Raw genomic sequence first — 18,900 nt, forward strand, 5'->3', positions numbered from 1 at the left:
AAAAACTTAATTCTGAATTAAGTACATAAAATTATGTACATAATTTTAATTCTAATATTTTTATTATGTACATAATAAAAATTGATTATTAAATTTTTAAATTGGGCGAATGAAAAATAAAACAAATTATTTACAAAAACATTAATCTTGTATTATATTTGATTGAATATATAAAAATTTTACACGACTTAATAATTAACTGCATATAATAATAATAATAATAATAATAATAATAATAATATATAATATAAATATAAATATCAATAAGTAATGGCTTTGTATACATGACGAATTTACGACTATTAAATTTAAAAAAAAAAAAAATATAAATAATTAGGTCGTTCGTTGATCCGTCGTTTAGTTCCACACATTTAAAAGAAATATATTTCTTAATTATTTCGTCTTTTAATCATTCTCGATATTTTAGTCGATAAAAAAATTATAAAAAAATTACATCCACTGTTATTCATTGTAGTGGATAAAAATTACCCCTGACTAATTCTAGGTACTGAACTTTTAAGTACATCGTTAATAATATAAAATCCCTTATCCTGTGCACAGGTCGGTAAAATACTTAATTTCTTTTTTTTTTCTTTTCTTTTCAGCGTTGCTCCATATTCCACGAACGATTGAAAAAGTTTTAGAACACTTAAACACTTAAATCTTAACGTAGACAAGTATTTATCTTAAATACATCGTAAATTACAACTAATGTCTTGTTGTAGCCGTTAGATTTCTTTCCATTCTTCTTCTTTAATTTATAGAACACATAAGTTATTGTATCCATTTGGTTAAAAAATGGTTTGCGATAACACATTGACATCGCAGTGAGCTTAATATTTTTTTTTTTATAATACTTAGGACGTTGACAATTATTGCTAGGAGATCAATCCTATATGTCGACGTTCTAATTAATAAATTGGCTTACTCCATTTAAGAGAATCTTACATTTTTACGAAAAAATAATTAGTTATAAATTTATTATCACTTTAAAAAAAATAATTTTATATCTAATAAATTGGTACACTGATAAAAGGATTTTTTTATATTTAATCAGCTATATTAACTGTTAATAAATGATTTTTTAATATCATAGGATTTAATCAATATTTATTAACAGTTAATAAATTATTTATTAAATGACATTGTATCTCGTGAACTATTGACATTTTTAAATATCTAAGCTCATCCCGATGTTACACTCATCAGGACCTTTCATTTGAGTACCCACATCAATTTTTCATATATTTTATATATTTATATATATATATATGAAAAATATATAAAAAATGCATGTGGGTACTCAAATGAAAGCTCTTGATGAGTGTAACGTCGGGATGTGCTTATATCTTGAAAAATGTGAAAATTGTTTCATCAAAATGTTAAAAAATCACCCTCTAAAAAATAAGGAGTTAGACCAATTTATAATAAGACCGTCGATGTGATATTGTATACAAGTAAATAGTACGAAATACACAATATTTATAAATTCAGTCATCACTCAGCTTTCAGCTGAACATTAAGAAATATTACAATAATAATAACAACAATAATTATTATTATTATTATTAAAAATTGTTTTAGTTCACTTAATTATCTAATAAATTAATAAATAAATAATTCACTTAGTAATTCGTGTCTCAGTAGAAACTTTGCTTGGATCTGCCAATCTTACGACCATTTGTGCTCCATTTTGTTGAGTAGCCTTGGCAATTGGTGAGTTTCTGCCTTGATGCGGCGGACTATTAGGTAAAACTCTTTTAGCTCCACTAAGTTTTGGTGAATAGCAAGGTTTATCATCACTATTCATGGTTGAATTGAAATTACTAACACTACCTTGACTGTCTGCTTTTCTGATAGATACAATTTCAGCGCAGCTCCTTGAATTATCTTTACGAGCAAGTGAATCGTGATTAAATAGCGCTGGAGAACTAACTTTGCTACTACTAGTGCTATTGATCTTCTGTTGGTTGGTTAGATAGGTCTGATTGACATACCAATTGTGCAATCGATGATGTATCTCGGGGAATTGCGGCCGGCGATTTGCGACTTCGTGCCAACACTCGATCATCAGACTGTAAATCATAGTAGGACAATCCTCAGGGCAAGGTAATAACTGTCGTGAACGAATCATATCAATAACTTCTTGGTTATTATAGCCATAGTAAGGTTGAAGACCGTAACTGTAAATTTCCCATAGGACCACCCCAAAACTCCAGACATCTGACTCAGTAGTAAATTTGCCGTAGAGAATTGATTCTGGTGGCATCCACCTAACTGGTAATAGACTTTTAGATTGTACTCGGTAGTAATCACTGCTATAAATATCCCGAGATAATCCAAAGTCTGATATTTTAACAGTTAAATTTTCTCCAACTAGACAATTTCTTGCCGCAAGGTCACGATGAACGTAATGATGGCTCGCAAGGTATTCCATTCCCGAGGCAATTTGTAGAGCAATGTGAAGAAATTCCGGCTGTTCAAGAATTTTTCCCATTTCATTATTTGTCGGAGCGTCAGATCGCGGTGAGTGGTGAATCAAAAATTCGTGAAGATCTCCCTGTGTCATATATTCAAACAGCATGCACATTGGCTCGCCTTTTAAAATAACCCCTAAAAGACAAATAATATTAGGATGACGTAAATCAGTCATTAAATCGACTTCACGTTTAAAATCACTCTGAGTTTTAGGCGTAGCATTTTCTTTCAAAGTTTTGACAGCTACATAAACAGGCTCTTGAAGTTTTGTTCCAGGAACTGGAACCAATTCTCCCTTGTAGACTTTACCAAAAGCACCTTCGCCCAACTCTTGGAGCAAAGCCACATTTTCTAACGAGTACTGAGGTACGCAATGCGTAGCTGAAGATCTGCTGCTTGATATACTGTTGAGAGTACCAGTGGCTCCTCCAGTTGTTAACAGAGATGTCATTTCAATAGGCTGTGTGGTATTTCTTCTACCGTCGTAAATATTTTTGTCACACTGCACTCCAGTTAGCATTTTACCGCAAGGTAAAGTATTTGACGGCCGTCGGCGGAATTTTCTGTTCCGATAGCAGCAACAGTAGCAAGCTAGTGTGAAGATAAATCCAGCTAATAGAACGCAAATAATTGTCACATAAATCCAAATTTTATCGACGCATTTCATTATCCTACATGGTTCTTTTTGCATTTTATTATTTACGTCAACGTAGCACCAAGGTTGTGCTTCTTTTCCCCCGGGATTCCGGCAGTATGAGTGCCGGCCGCGTAACTCCGGGTAGTCTGAGATCTGGAGATTAAACTGATGGATCCACTTCAAGCATGGTCGGTTGAATATACTGTAATTGACAGTTCCATTGTACGTCATTCCGTTGCCCCAATAACAATTAATATCTTCTTCGGCGTTCTGGATACTTGGTACGTCAAGCGACAGACAATCGTTTGCTTCTTTCGTACCCTGTACCGGCAAATCCGAACACTCGGGCAGTCGTAGTTGCTGAAGCAGAGGATGTCGTTTAGCAATCGCATATTCTTTTCTACACAGCTCATTCTCAAGAATCTCGCAATCTTCACGGCATATTTGCCGCAGCTTTTGATTCAATAAATCCTTCCGTGCTGACTTTGGCTCGCCGTATCTCTGGTTTATTATTTTACTGCTCTTTTCTTGATTTCGAGACGATCGACGAGTCAAACCAGCTCGTCTCTTTCGAATTTTACCCGGAACTGTTAACATTTCATCACTTCCCTCATTTTCGTCATCCAACAGATCCGCTTGGTCATTAGAATTCAAAGAGTTGAAGAGTTGTAAACTTAAATTTGATGTTTTTGCTTTCGTTCTTGTTACTGATCGATCTCGGCAGATAGGAAACGTTGAGTAGCACAGCGATGGTTTTGCATATACTGCACAATTAGGCGAAATATCTCTGTAATTAATTTAAAAATTTATTAGTAAATAATTTATGTTATTAAGAGAATAAGAAAAATTTTGTATCTTAAGAAATGACCTTGTATCTTGTGAACAATTGACATTTTTAAAGATATAAGCTCACCCCGACATCAAATTCATCAAGACCTTTCATTTGAGTACCCACATCAATTTTTCATATATTTTATATATTTATATATATATATATATATATATTACATATATGTATATATGAAAAATATATCAAAAATGCATGTAGGTACTCAAATGAAAGCTCTTGATGAGTGTAACATCGAGATGAACTTATATTTTTAAAAACGTCAATATTTAAGAAAGTACAGTGCAATTTAACAAAAGTCATTATTTAATAAAACAAAATTTTATTTATTTATAATTCACAAGCCACGGCAGCTACACAGTGACTGCAAAGCTGCTAGTAAAAATGAATAATCTAATGATCTTACTTTGAATAATTAATAACTCCAAATGCCTGTACAAGTTTTTCCTCCAGCATTTTTTGTGTTGCTGGAAATGGAATATGAACGGACTGGTTTCCTACAAATTCTACACACGTTTTACCAACATACACCTTTAAAAATAAGAATTTATATGAAATTTTCAACAGAGATATATTATTTTAAGTGAAAAAAATGAGTATGAATAATAACCTCGCATTCGTCCTCGTTATTGACTTTATGACCAGGTACTTCAGCAGTTTTTGTTGTTGAAATAATTCCAGGTGGAGAATTTATTTCCGTACTTTGTACTATTTTTTCCAGTATTTTTGGTCCAGCACTCGTCATAACTGTCGTCATTTTTTCCGTAATTGACAATATAGAGTTTGTACTTGCAAGCTCAGCATCATTTTTCTGCTCGATATTTTCTGGCGTTTCTTTACTCTCTCTAAAAATAAATAAATAAATCCATTAACATTGAGGGTAAATAAAAATATAAATTTAAATAATAACTTTGGCTTAAAAGCCGTGATATGACCACATGTTGCCAAAATAATTAATTTAATAAATATAACTGTCAGAGTCGCAAAAATTTTTAGATTACGAACCTTAAATAATCTAAATTTTTGTCACACAACACTCCATATATTAATAAAAAATATTTTAACAGCAAAAAAAACACGTGGGGCTTCATAATAAATTAAAAAAAAAAAAAAACTTTAAAATTAATATCAAAACATTAAAGAACATAAGCAGTTATTGTTGACAACAATATAAGCGGCCATTTTAAAATTTTAAACTAGCGCCACCGTGCGGCTGGAATTGAAACTAAAAAGCAATTGCGCGCCAGAGGAGGATGAGAGATGAGAGAAGGAGGGGGGAGGGGTTGTGGATAGTGTGAAAAAATGTAAAAAGGATGAAAAAAGAAAGTAAAAAAAGTAAAATTGCTGAAGAGGTATTATTATATAGTCGACGTCAAATGTGACAGGGATAAGGACAAGGGCAAGGACAAAGACCAGGACAATTCAATGTTTTATGTCAAATTTCAATTGAACAGCATATAACAATAAAAAAATATGAAATTACTATGACGGCTAGCAGATGTAGTAAAATGTTATATGAAATGGAAGCAAATAAATGAAGAAAATATATAATGGTAGGATAAAAATTAAGTTAGCTGACATTTAAAAATTTTTGTAATTTTTTTTTATGGAAAAAATTATTACAAAAAAATTTTTTAAAATGCAATTTGTAATAAACTTGAAAAACTGTAAGTGCAATTTTTAAAAAATATTTTTTTTTGTTTTAATTTAATTGTTGAAGGTAGATAAAAATTAATTAATAAGAAGGTAGATAATTGAGGTAGGATAAAAATTAGGTTAGCCGACATTTAAAAATTTTTTTTTATTGAAAAAATTATTACAAAAAAATGTAATTTTTTAAAAAAACTTCAAAAATTAGGTTAGCCGACATCTAAAAATTTTGAAAATTTTTTTTTTATTGAAAAATTATTTAAAAAAAAAAAAATAAAAGAAAAAATTTCACGTGTAGAGAATTTTAAAAATTACACATGCAATTTTTGAAAAATATTTTTTTATTCTAATTTAATTATTAAAAAAAAATTAAAAACGTCGGCTAACTTTTAAAATTTATTTTTTTATTGAAAAAATTATTACAAAAAAAAAATAAAAAAAAAAAAGTAATTTGTAAAAAACTTGAAAAACTTGAAATGAAATTGGAAGAAAATAAAAAAAGAAACGTCAGCTAACTTTATTATTACATAGGTTAGGATAATATAATGTTATATTAATAATATTTACCGCTTTATTTGAGTCGCAAGTGATACGGGAGTTTCAATTGGCGGTGTCGTGTTCTCGATGAGTTGAGCTGCAACAAAAATGAATTATTTCCATGCAATTTTGTGGAATGGTCAATAAAGAACGATCGTTAAATGAATGTGTGTGAAACAAAGTAGGATTTTTGCAGACTGTTGGGTCCAGTTGATACCATGCTATGCGATATACCAGGAGTATGACATGGTGTGGATGGTGTATTTGAGCTCTAAAAGCTGGTGGTGTAGCGTAGAGAGGAGTCGAAGCTCTTTCTCGACGGAGGAAACAAGCGAGAAGCGAGCAGCAGACCAGGCCACAGGCAAAATTCGGAACAAGTGTCGCCGTGGTAACGTACCCTCGTAAAACCTAGGATCCTGACCCCCTCGTTTACCCCCTGGCTCATATAACCCACATCCCCTCATCTCTTCGTTTACCCCAGGACATAAAGCCCCTACAAGCTTATACTACCACGATTACTTACGGATTTTCATCCGTTATGTGGGTATATATATATATATATATATATATATATATATATATATATATATATATATATATATATATATATATATGTTATATGTACTTGTCTCTCAGTATTATCCTACTCTACTTTACTCTCTACGCTCGACTTTTCCCAACTGATCCCTAGAGTAAAGAAAAATCCCAATCCGTGGATACGAGCTAACTGGTGATGGAGAAAATGGGTAGTACATACAGAAGGTTAATTTGCCCAGACGAGTCATCGGATATTACATGAACACTCTTACTCTCTTTTAGAGATCCCCTTCCAGAGAATATTATACCAGTATCGATAAGATTGCTTGGAATATTGGTGACCTTATCTTCTATCTCTTCAAAAGGTTCATACGCTAGATAAATTAAATGAATTTTACTCTCGGATTAAATGACAATAGAAATTCGACAACATGTTTTACCTAGCTTTTGGTATTGTATAATTGTATAAAATATATAAATCATTAGGGATTAATGCCCGTTGAAATGCTCATTATGATTATCTCTTTTCATTAATTTTACTTTTTAGAGGATTTCATAGAAATCTATTGCATTGGTCCTCATGAAGGAACTTTTGAAAAATTTATATATATTTAAACTCAGCTCGTTAAGTGAATTCAGACAATGCATATGGTTTAGAAATGCGAGAGCAATTAAAAAATTTTTGAAAATCGCAAAAATTTTCACTTTAACCATATTTTTGTGCAATTAAAATTAAATGCGATACTACATTTAATTTCTGTAAATTATATCTGGAAGCTTATTTAATAAGCTTTAATTTGCATACTTATTTATTTTTCCAAATTAAATAGTTTATCAATAAAAGAAATTAAAAATTTTTTTAAAATCGCAGAAATTTACACTTTTACCATTTAACCATGCAATTACAATTAAATGCGGTACCATTTTGAATTTCTGTAAATTTTATCTAAAAGCTTATTTAATAAGCTTTAATTTGCATACTAACTCATTTCTCCAAATTAAATAGTTTAGGAATGACAGAAATTTAAATTCTTAAAAATCCTTAAAAATTGGCAATTTTACTGTTTCTTTGCAAAATAATTAATGAATGCGATCATTTGTAAAATTTTTTAAAATTGCATCTGAAAGCTTAATTAAAAAACTTTAATTTTGCATTCGTTTTGACGTCATTATTTTATCGTAACAGAAGTTATATATTATTTCATAAAAAATATGTTTTTTTTTTTTAATCGATAAATCTACTTCCATTTCGGCAGCCGAACGGTCTTTTCAATAAATAATACTCGAAGTTTAACTAAAATGTAAATATTAAAATAATAAAATTTAAATTTGATTCGTTAAAAATAGCCATTAAAATATACGATAGGAAAATCAGTGACAGTTAATTCGAAATGCAAAGACATTTACAGAACCGCAAAGCACGTGGTAAGTACCAATAAATCAGATGGATCGATTAACAAAGGCGGAGAGATAATAGTGATACCGAGTGGGACAAGTGTCGGAGATAGCGAATAATTTACATGTCTAATTTACCCCGGTGTCTACCAGAGATTCGTGGAGTATAGAGGGTGAAATCATGTATTTATGCGGACGTTTATAAGCACGAGGGGACACTACTAGATTCTCTATTATCCAGTCATACTGTGTACATATGTATACGCCCCAATATGCTGTTTTATTTCTCCGGTCAGAATCGTATCGCATAAAAAAGAAATTTAAAAAAAATTAAAAAAAGCTCTAAAATGATATACGTTTTATATTGTATAACTGGATTCATATATTCGTTGGTAAACGATAAATATCTCATCCATGGATCCTCTTTTTTTATCTTCACTCTCTTAAAAGCAGCCGACGAGAGACGCTCTTTATATAGAAAAATTTTCTCATTGTCGATGGATGAAATTCCTCGGACGTTTGCAGATAAGTATTTTTCTGGAATTTTTTATCTTCTCTTTATTTTTTTAGCCCGTTTGGACGTACGAGCTCGGAGCTAGTGGAATGTCTGATGAATCCAGCAAACAAGTACGTATGTACTTACGTACATGTATCTATAGATACATGCATACGTTTAAATAATTTATATATATATATATATATATATATATATATATATATAGACAATCCACATGTGGAATGGGATAGGTGATGTTATGTATAGTGAGATGAGACTACTGTGCGTGGCATGTTTTAAACGGTTTTTGTGTAATTTTAGATCGGCAAGATAACGCTTAGCTTTTGCTTTTGGCCCACTACACCCCGTGAAGATGAAACGAGCAAGTAAAGCCAGAGAGACCTAGCAATATATACATTATAATTGTGTATACATACAGATGAGATGGAAGAGACACGGAAACTGTAACTGGGTAGGAGTATCTAGACAAGAGATGAAGAGAAGCGAAGAGAAGATGTTACGCCGGCCAGGCTGATGGTATATAGGTGGGTTTGGTATGGATATAGGAGGGAATCAGCGTCTTTTTCTCTCTCATAACGCAGTTACACTGACTGGCTTTCGCGGAGAAGCGTGCCGCCAAATTCAACACTGTCGTCTTTACTTATTTTATTCTATACTTCTATATTATATATATATATATAATATACCTTGTGTGACTCTGTCTGTTTCCAGTGCCAAAAAAATAAGTTCAAAGACTACTAAGTACGTGAGAAGAGAACAAATAAGAGCTTTATGTTCGTGTTTTTATTCAATTCTCCCCCGTTGGCTTTGGGTCTTATTACTTTAAGTCCACGTGGGTCGATCAAGATATATTGCACAATGTTTCTATTAATCTTTCAACTATTACCGCAGTGAGTAAACAATCATTACGACTTTATAATTACCAAATTGTTTGACTTTATTTTAGAGAATCTTTTACACAGAAAGAAAGAAAATTTTGAGTTAAGCGTAAATTTTATTAAATCAAGAAAATCTTAAAAAAGATTTAAAATTTCTTGAATGAAATTAAATTTTTTTAAGCCAAAAAATTTTTTTTTGCTCCAAAATAATCCTTATAATTTTTTTGGTTCACGAAATTTTTTTTTTCTGTGTACGAAAAAAATATTAGTTCAAAATTTATTATTACTTTAAAAAATCATTTAATATCTAATATTATAATTTAGATCATTTAAATAATTTATAATTTGACTATTGCTACATTAAAATGTTAAAAAATAAGGAGTTAGATCAATTGCTAATCAGACCGTCGATTAATAAAAATGACTTTTTAAAATTATTTTATTAAAATAATTCAATTTTTTATTTATTTCCAGACGCGGATACCAAAGTTTAATGGTTTTATAATTTATGCAAGTGTAGCATCAGAAAGAGGATTTATTATCTTGAAAGGTTCTTTTCTTTTTACTTTTTTTATTTTTATTTTATTTTATTTTTTTTTTTTTTTCATCTTATTTATTTTATGCAGCTTTTAGTCTCTCAGTGAAATGCAAAAGAAACAAAAATCAAGAGACATAAAGCCAGCACGGCATACAACGGATCAACGATGGAATCGCCAGGATAGAAATCTTTCAATGTTAGAAATGCTGGCATTGCTATTGCTATCGCGTATCGAACAGAGGACGTACCCATCTAAAATTAAATGCCACGGTAATATACTTTAGCAGCAACAGCATACACGCGCACATTTTAAAGCGGTTGTTTGTTTCCGGAATCGATTTAACTGGAAAATTCCTAGCTGTTTGATTCGGGAGTTATTTATCGGTGTTGTTTTAATCTGGATGTTAAATAGCTATTTAAATTATTAAAGTAGTTGTGAAGGTAATGCCAGTAAGTATAAGTATAAGTTAAACAAAAGTACTGTACTGGTAAACCAGCTGAAGCTCTGTGTTATATATCATATACAAGAAAAGAGAGTATACAGTGGTGTGTGCAGACGCAAGTAAACGCGAAGGCGTTTATTAATGAGGCCACCGGAAAAGGCCCGGGTGGTGAGTCACGTGAAAGTATGGACTTTGCGATAAGGGGTGAAGCAGCAGCAATAGCACCAGCAGCAGCAGCAGCAGCAGCAGCAGCAGCAAAACCAGAAACAACACCAGCACTAACGAATAATAGCTCTAGTGTCGTTGCGATAGTGCGATCAGATCTCAAGGAGCCACGAATAGGAACCAGCAAGGATGATAACGAGCACGGGGGTTGGAGGTGGCGGCGTCGGCGGTATCGGGATGCTAAGAGCTAGAAGACGGGACGTAAGCCTCAAGCCCAATCGCAAACTCGACCGCAAATCATCAAGGGGCATGATCTATGAGAATGAGGAGCTTAGACTGAGGACTATTCACATTAATGCCGAAGTCGAACAAGGTAAAATTTTCACCCAGCTTATTATTATTCTGCTATTATCTTCCAAGGGGTTGCAAAAAATCTTTTATCCTTTATTAGTATATTCTATAGTTTTAATAAATCGTCTGTAGTTTTAATTTAATTGTCTGCTCAAAAGACAATACCGAATTATATTCGGTATCGATATAAATTTATTATTTTTTTTTTTATAGGTGAAATTTAAATAATCCATAATTTTGTTTTACTGCAAGTGCAATTCACTGATAGAAGGATTTATTTATATTTAATAAGCTTTATTATCTCTTAATAAATTATTTTTTAACATCAGGATTTAATGAATATTTATTACCAGTTAATAAATTAAATGTTAACAAATATTTATTTAAAATAAAAAACAAAAATAGAAATTTTTTTTAACAATTTTTATAATCCTATAGCTCGGATAAATGACAATAATTCAATTCATTTGAAAAAATAAACGTTTTTAATATTTAAAATATAAAAAATAATTATGAGTTGTAATAGAATTTTTTATTTTACAGTAAATGTTATTATAATGTAAATAATTTATAAAGATGATTTTTTTTTTATAAACAATCTTTATATCATATAAAATTGCAAGCTTAACAAATTCACTCAACAAAATATTTATTAATTGTTAATAAATATTTTTCAACTATTAATAAATTTACTTTTAAATATTTATTAAATGTTAAAAAATATTTAATAAATTAAATAAAATTGTCTTCAAATAAATTAAATTATTAATAGTTAATAAATCCTTTTATCAGTGTAATATTACTGTTTTAATTACTCAATGTAAAATATTAATTTCATTTTACATAAAATGTAAAAAAACAATTTTTTTTTTTAACGAGTACAAAAACTGGAAAAAAAAAAAAATAGTGAAATGTTTCAGTTATGTATTGAATTATGTTTACTCAAAAAAATAATTGTGAAACGAAGGAAATAACAAGATTTGTCAAAAATACTACAATTTATCAGGGTACTAAAAAGAAAAATATAAAAAGGAGAGATAATTAATTTATTTAAATTAAATTGATTAATTTGATTAATTGCACCCTCAAAAGAGCTTCTTGGCAATGTTTATGAAGAATGATCCACAAGTACCACCGTAGAATATTTATATTGAATTTTTAGATAGTGTTGATTAATATATCAAGTGTAGTTGAGTAAATTAAATTAACAGTAAAATCCATTAATTACAGTGCGGATATTGGTTACTTTAGGACTTTAACGAAGCAGATTGTGGGCCAAGGCACATCTACAAGCGTTTAACTAATTTGTGTGCTTGTGCCTACAAATAGATCACCACTCGCTGGACGTTTAGTTACCGTCGTTCAGCTTCGTCGGCTAGTTCTTTCCGCAAACCTGTTCTCGCAATAATAATTCAGCGGTTTAGAGAATTTTTAAAATTAAAAATTAATTAACAACAAAAAAAAATATATAAAAAAAAAATGAGAGTAAATATTGGAAGAGTTTGTAAAAAGTTTGTTTATGTGAGTCTATATTATTTGCTGTAGTGGTGTATAAAAAGTTACTACAGACTCTGGATGATGGAAATGAGAAAAAAATTACGTAGAAGTTTGAATCGCTTGATAGTAGTTACTGGTGTTGCTAGACTACTACTCGTTCAGCCATCGCTGCTGAAAATCCACCACAAGATAGATTACCAGATCGTGATGCTGCCAAAAGGAATAGGACATCTGGTGTTGCCGTTAAATGCGCACTTGTGTTTTATTCTTGTATTTTTGGTGCGTGTATTACAACACCATCCCATCAGCATCAGCATCATCATCATCATCATCATCATCATTGTAATAATCATAATCATCAAGAGCATCAGCATCAACTCAAACTACTACTGACTTTAATACTCTCCATCATTTCATTCTCTGTTAATTTTATACACAGCAGCAATCAACCGCGCGAATCGTGAGAGAATTATATACCAATCCATCAGTCGTTACCGAACGCTGTTATTGGCTGCTGCCTATCAAAATCATCTTTATTATCATGAATATTTTATTTTAATTATTTTTGTGATAAATAATTAATTTTCTAATATTATTAAATTAATAATAATGTGTCGATGGCCTATACATAATGCACAGGAGAGAGCGGGAGAGAACGCGTACTACAAAAAAACATCAGAGTATGTTATAATTTTAATACAATTTTTTTTTTTTTTGTTATTATTTTTATTATTAAATATATTTCATACAAGTAATAAATTTTTTTATTTGTGGCACATAAATATGTCGAGATTATTGTTTTATGTCGGATAAAAAAATTTATTTTAGTAAAGATGAATTTAAAAAAAATTGGGTAGGCGTCTTGTGTGTGCTATATGAGCGCCAATTTTACCCTCAAAATAGAATGACTGATGGATGGGCAAATATTTAAGTAATGCTACCTTTTAACGTTCAAATATTATATATTATTTTTATCAGTATATAAAAATATACGTAGTTATGTAGTTATTAATTTATATGAAAAAAATTAGTAATTATTTACAAGTTCACAATTTTCATTTTCATTTTTTTTTAAACGAAATTTCTATTTGATTTTATTGGTGTATTTTTTTTTAATTCATAAAAAAATGAACAATTAAAAAAAAAAATTGATTATTACAATTTTAACAAATTTTTTAAAAAATTCTGATATTCAAAATTTTTTTTTATTGTTTCTTTTTATGTATTTTTCAAAAAAAAAAAAAAATATATCAAAAATAGATAAAATAGATAAAATAGAAATTTTATCCAAAAATATGAGCCAAAATTTTTTCAAACTTTTGAAGGCAAAAAAATTATTGAAATCTTTATTTTTGTCTTTCACGATATTTTCTAAAATAAATGTACGGTAAAAATAAGCAGAATAAAAAAAATTAAAAAATGTTAATTTTATACCTAGATATGACCAAAAATTGGGCAGACCCACTTGTAAAAAATTACCAAAAAGTATATTAGTTATTTACTTATTATATTATAATATAATTAATGTAGTATGTTTTTTCTAGTTGTAATTATTTTGCAATCTTGTTTGGTATAATAATAATAGTAATAATGACGTATGTGTGTTTTTATTTTTGTTAATAAAAAAAAAAAAAAAAAAAAAAAAAAAAACCATAATTATTTTTAACGACATTTTTTTAGGTCAGAATGACATTAAGAAACTACGACGTGAAAATGAACAGCTGAGACGTGAAATTTGGTGTCTACGAGAAGAATACGACAAATTAGAGGAGATTGTCAAGAGCCAAAAGAACCTTGTCGACAGTGACGATAACGAGGTTTTGTAAATTATTCCTATTACGTATTTTTATAATTTAATTATTAAAACAAATGCATTATTTAGTTTTTAAATTCATGAATAATTCTTAGGAGCACAGCGAGGCGATATCTACATCAGGTACTGAGGAATACGAAGAGGAGGAAGAGGAAGAGGAAGAGGAAGAGGAAGATATAGACGACGACGAAGAAGAAGAAGAAGAAGAAAAAGAAGAAGAAGAGGAAGACGACGACGACAAAAATTCCTGTAAAGAAAAAAAAAAGGAACGTTTGAATTCAAACGATAATGTGATTCGAGACGAACTTTTGGAGAATGCTGAGAATCAAAAATTGTCCTCAGAGAAAACTAATAGTCTGCAGCACCGTTTGCATGTGGATTTTGATCAATTATCCGTGGTGACAGAAGAGGCAGAGGAGTCAACAAAAAAGGATAAGGAGTATAGAGATGTAAATGAGGTAGAAGAAATGCTTGAGAAAACGGGACGTGAATCCGAATCAAATAAGCATTACAAGGAGGAAAAGGACAGATACTTAAATCAACATGCATTCAACTGGATAATCAATTCTGAGTGTCCTGTCAGCCACTCGTCGACAACGATAGAGCAACCCGTGCTCTCTTGCACTTCAACACGTAGCATTGTAGCCATGAGTAACAATAAGAGTGGTCCAGCATCACCTCCATCAGCTTCACCAGCACCGTTGCCTCCTCCGCCGTCGCTACCACTACCACCACCACCAATATTACCATCACCGGGGATTGGCTGGCAGGGAAAGATTTTTCAAGGAGACACAAGTAATATTCACACCACCATGACAATGGATCGACCGACTTGCGCAGAATCAATTGCATCCACGCAGCAGTTGCGGGCGTCGTTTCAATTGCCTTGGGACAACAATATATCCTCATCATCATCCTCCTCGGTCTATCCAGACACTCGTTCATGCGTGGAATTCATCACCACAGAGATCAACAGCCCAACAACGGCAATAATTGCCCCATCTTCGAGTAGCGAGAATACCAGCTCAACAGTTATTTACAAGACATCCCCCGACATTTGCGTATCAGGAGCTGTTGCTACAACAAGTAAACATTATCAGCACCAGGAGCAGGAGCAGGGGCAGGAGCAGGGGCAGGAGCAGGAGCAGGAGCAGGAGCAGGATCATTATCATCAATATCAAAAGCAACAACGTGAATACGGAAGCTCTGATCAGCTATTGATTGGTGGTAATCCTCGTGATTCACTCAATAAATCGTACTCATGCCAGGAACTAACTGACAAAACCTGTCCGTTTGATGTTGCTATGAATCAAGGGATTATTGCCAAGAGTTTACCCGATAACTCAAGTACCATCACCAGAGGAGCTTTTAAGAGCCAGTTGAAAGTTGAATTGTGTAAAATATCACCGGATTTACCGGGACCGGAATTACCGCCGAAGATGTCACCGATCGATTGGACGCCAGGACAACCGTTTTATCGGACTCTAGAGCCACTCGATCGACGAGAGCACCGTATATTACGGCAAATTCAACTAAACGAGTATCAAGCGACCTCTTTTGAAAGTCCAACTCCGCGTAGTTTGGCTCTTTCTAGCTCGATACCCCTGCAAGCTTACCCCAAAAGTTTACGACCCGAGAGAAAACCCGTACCACCGCCACCAATATCAGCTCCCATAGTGTCTAATGTTATTGTTCCACTTCGGTCTAACGTTCCGACAAATCCCAACAAAGTTGATACACAAACTCAAACCAGAAGTCGCAGTTATAGCCAAAGCTCCACCAGCACAAGTCAGAGTCCAAGTTCCGGTGAAATGGAAGCTCATAAAGACTCACAGAAGTTACCCAAGTCTAAACGTAAGATTAAAAAAAAGAAAAAAACTCTGAGAAAAAAGACTGCTTCTATTGTGTCTGATGAAAAACATCGCTTAGAGGATAAACGACGAGATATAGACCGAAGATCTTCTTCTACAGGTCAAGACTCGCCTAAAAAGTCTATTAAAAACTTGCAAAATAAAGCGAGACTCTCGGCAAAAAGTCAAAGTGTTACGCAAGAACCTGGTGAATTTATTCCGAGAGATCGAACAATCTCAGCAGCCAGTCCGGAAGCGGATAAGCTACGGAAGACAAGTGATGCTAGCGATAACGTCCCTTGGTGTGCGTGTTGGGGCAACGGGTGTCTTTGATCGCCGGTGTATTCATGTACGTCAGTTTATAACCCGGTTCGAGTTTTATCTTTTTTACTCTTTTTTGGCGACACTAATTAAAATAATTCACAAAATGCCGATCGATAGTCCGGCACGACAAGCGCGCGCTTGTACAAAGCGGTCGCTCTCTTACTCTTATTTTCTACATGTACACCTAGCAAACTATTCCGGCCTACCCAGGGCCTCTCTGACTAGACTGTCGAGACTACTATCGACGACCGGTGTGTGCCATGTGCAGACCACGACCCCAAACCGAGTGTCGTTGACACGCGTTGACTCGTGCGTTCTCGACCGCGCCGGGTGTTAACTATTTTCGTGATAAACACTACGTTCCTCGAGAACCTTCAACATTTACTACTCCAAACAAGTATATACAGATGGTATATAAATGACACACAAGTTGACAGACATTAGAAATTTTTCGGGAATTTTACAGCAATTAAATTATTATAAAAAAAAATTTATTTAAAAATTATAACTTTGAAGCTCATAGACAAAATTTTTTTTTTTTTTTATTTACAATAATTTAATTATTGTGAAAAATTGGATATGTAAAAATTTTAAAATGACATTAAAGTTTCCAGTCACTTGACTATTTATTAATTTTGTTGAATAAAAAAATTTATTTTCAAAAAATGTGAAAATTAAATTAGCCAACATTTAAAAATTAAAAACATTTTTTTTATTAAAAATTTTTTTTAATTTCATTTGTAAAAAAATTTGAAAAAAATTTTTTTTAACAAATAAATTATGGCAAAAAAAAATTGACATATAGAAATTTTAAAAAATGAAAAATGCAATTTTTTTTAAGTAAATTTTTTTGTTAAATAGAATTAAAAATTTTTCTTAAATGTCATATGTCACTTGACAATTGTTTTAATTTTCTTTAACAAATAAATGATAGCAAAAAAAAAAAAATTATTAAAAAAATGGACTTGTAAAATTAAAAAAAATTAAAAACAAATATTTTTTAGAACAAATTTTTTTTTTAAAGAAAATTAAAAAATTATCAAGTGACAGCTAACTTTAATGTCATTATTTTTGTCTAACTTCAGTATTATAAATATATATATATATATATATATATATATATATATATATATATATATATATATATTTAACTAAATCAACAACAATAAATAATCTTGTAAATGTTATTTATAAATTTAAAAATTAAAAAATTGTAAATATGTCTGTTTATTAATACACAAATCAATTAAATGAAACCGTTTATTTAAAACCTACTAAGCTAGCAATAATAGCAGTGATAATAATAAATCCAACGTCATCATTGTATTGACAAGTTCAATGAATGAAAAGTGTGTCGTTCGATATCGCAAAAATATTTACTCGTGCTCGTGAATACGTATACGTACCTATTGACGTGGTGGCAAACAGGCAGAGCGAAACAATGCTGCAAGAAATCCAATAACTCCGGCTGTTCATTTTTGTTTTTCAAGAAAAAAAAATAAATAAAAAAAAAAAGAAAAAGGAAATTCCCTTTTTCTTTTAGATCAAGTCACGAATTTGCTTCGGGCACATGGCAACCCCTCGACAATCTCTTCTACTTCTTCTTTGATGTCCTTACGGTAATTTGCTGAAGAGTCTTTTCATCTTGATGCTTCAAACCGATCCTTTTAAAAATTTTAATGCAAAATAAAAAAAAATATAAATTTAATAATCTAGCCACTTGATAACAAAAATATAATTGATTGAGCGACTGGTTATTATTATGACAGCGAAGATGATACACGTGATTGATGTCACGTGTTAAAAAGCAGTAACTTGGACAGCGGTTTGTGTTATTGTTGATGTAAATCACTTACGCGGATGTGAAAAACACTCTGTCCGTATCGACGTACCGCGGAGTACTGGGATCAGTGTCCCAGCCCGACTATCAAGCTCTCCCTTGTGCTGTTCGTGTATACGTATTACGTACTAGGTTCTTGCCAGATGGCACTACCCCTGCGCGTTCCATTTATCATTTTCCTCCCGACTCTTTAAGTATTTTCAACATTTCCTTTCCCTTGAGCCCCCTTTTTTTCTCTTTAACTTATTTTACTCTCGCTTTCTTAAATGTACCACACTCAGTTGAAATATATAAAGTTAGCCGACGTTTTTTTTTTTTTTTTTTTTTTTTTTTTAATTTATTAAATTAGATTTAAAAAATATTTTTAAAAAATTGCACGCATTGTTTTTAAGTTTTTTAACAAATGAAATTTTTTTTTTTTTTTTTTTTTTGTAATAATTTTATCAATAAAAATTTTTATGATTTTTTTTTTGTAATAATTTTTTCAATAAAAATTTTTGATTTTTTTTTTATTGAAAAAATTATAGCAAAAAAAATTTTTTTTTTAAATTCCACATGTAAAAAATTTGAAAAACTATGCGTGCAAATTTTTAAAAATATTTT

General features: G+C 31.2%; 2 protein-coding genes across 6 annotated transcripts; one reads left to right on the top strand and one right to left on the bottom strand.

The window, feature by feature from the left end:
* Nucleotides 1–8: 8 nt before the first annotated feature.
* Nucleotides 9–18,590, bottom strand: Ror (tyrosine-protein kinase transmembrane receptor Ror). Of its 2 annotated transcripts, XM_074252074.1 has the most exons (5): nt 17,864–18,590; nt 6,180–6,246; nt 4,573–4,807; nt 4,369–4,493; nt 9–3,902 (listed from the first exon to the last, which is right to left on the bottom strand). In XM_074252074.1, the coding sequence occupies exons 1-5, from the start codon at nt 17,931–17,933 to the stop codon at nt 1,622–1,624; spliced, it is 2,778 nt and encodes a 925-aa protein (XP_074108175.1). In that variant the 5' UTR covers nt 17,934–18,590; the 3' UTR covers nt 9–1,621. The 2 variants fall into 2 exon arrangements, with proteins under 2 accessions (XP_074108175.1, XP_074108176.1); XM_074252075.1 differs by lacking the exons at nt 6,180–6,246; nt 17,864–18,590 and adding an exon at nt 4,968–5,128.
* LOC141533289 (uncharacterized) lies at nt 5,280–17,380 on the top strand. 4 transcript variants are annotated; one of them, XM_074252076.1, is made up of 8 exons: nt 5,280–5,515; nt 8,652–8,708; nt 8,899–9,122; nt 9,310–9,488; nt 9,951–10,026; nt 10,103–10,995; nt 14,151–14,287; nt 14,379–17,380. In XM_074252076.1, the coding sequence occupies exons 6-8, from the start codon at nt 10,812–10,814 to the stop codon at nt 16,464–16,466; spliced, it is 2,409 nt and encodes an 802-aa protein (XP_074108177.1). In that variant the 5' UTR covers nt 5,280–5,515; nt 8,652–8,708; nt 8,899–9,122; nt 9,310–9,488; nt 9,951–10,026; nt 10,103–10,811; the 3' UTR covers nt 16,467–17,380. The 4 variants fall into 4 exon arrangements, with proteins under 4 accessions (XP_074108177.1, XP_074108178.1, XP_074108179.1 ...); XM_074252077.1 differs by lacking the exon at nt 5,280–5,515 and having other exon boundaries at nt 8,077–8,708; XM_074252078.1 differs by lacking the exons at nt 5,280–5,515; nt 8,652–8,708; nt 8,899–9,122 and having other exon boundaries at nt 9,174–9,488; nt 10,110–10,995.
* Nucleotides 18,591–18,900: the final 310 nt, after the last annotated feature.

The sequence above is a fragment of the Cotesia typhae genome, unplaced genomic scaffold (assembly GCF_013202065.1).
Source record: "Cotesia typhae breed Kobodo isofemale line unplaced genomic scaffold, CoteBio_Ctyphae contig_83, whole genome shotgun sequence".
Taxonomy (NCBI): Eukaryota; Metazoa; Arthropoda; class Insecta; order Hymenoptera; family Braconidae; genus Cotesia; species Cotesia typhae.

Excerpts from the sequence above, each read along its gene's own strand:
- Ror (XM_074252074.1), bottom strand. The coding sequence starts at position 17,933 with ATGAACAGCCGGAGTTATTGGATTTCTTGCAGCATTGTTTCGCTCTGC. Across the intron at positions 4,808-6,179 it reads CTTGCGACTCAAATAAAGCG|AGAGAGTAAAGAAACGCCAG; the intron begins GTAAATATTATT and ends ATTTATTTTTAG. Across the intron at positions 4,494-4,572 it reads ATAACGAGGACGAATGCGAG|GTGTATGTTGGTAAAACGTG; the intron begins GTTATTATTCAT and ends TTATTTTTAAAG.
- LOC141533289 (XM_074252076.1), top strand. The coding sequence starts at position 10,812 with ATGATAACGAGCACGGGGGTTGGAGGTGGCGGCGTCGGCGGTATCGGG. Across the intron at positions 10,996-14,150 it reads TAATGCCGAAGTCGAACAAG|GTCAGAATGACATTAAGAAA; the intron begins GTAAAATTTTCA and ends ACATTTTTTTAG. Across the intron at positions 14,288-14,378 it reads TCGACAGTGACGATAACGAG|GAGCACAGCGAGGCGATATC; the intron begins GTTTTGTAAATT and ends AATAATTCTTAG.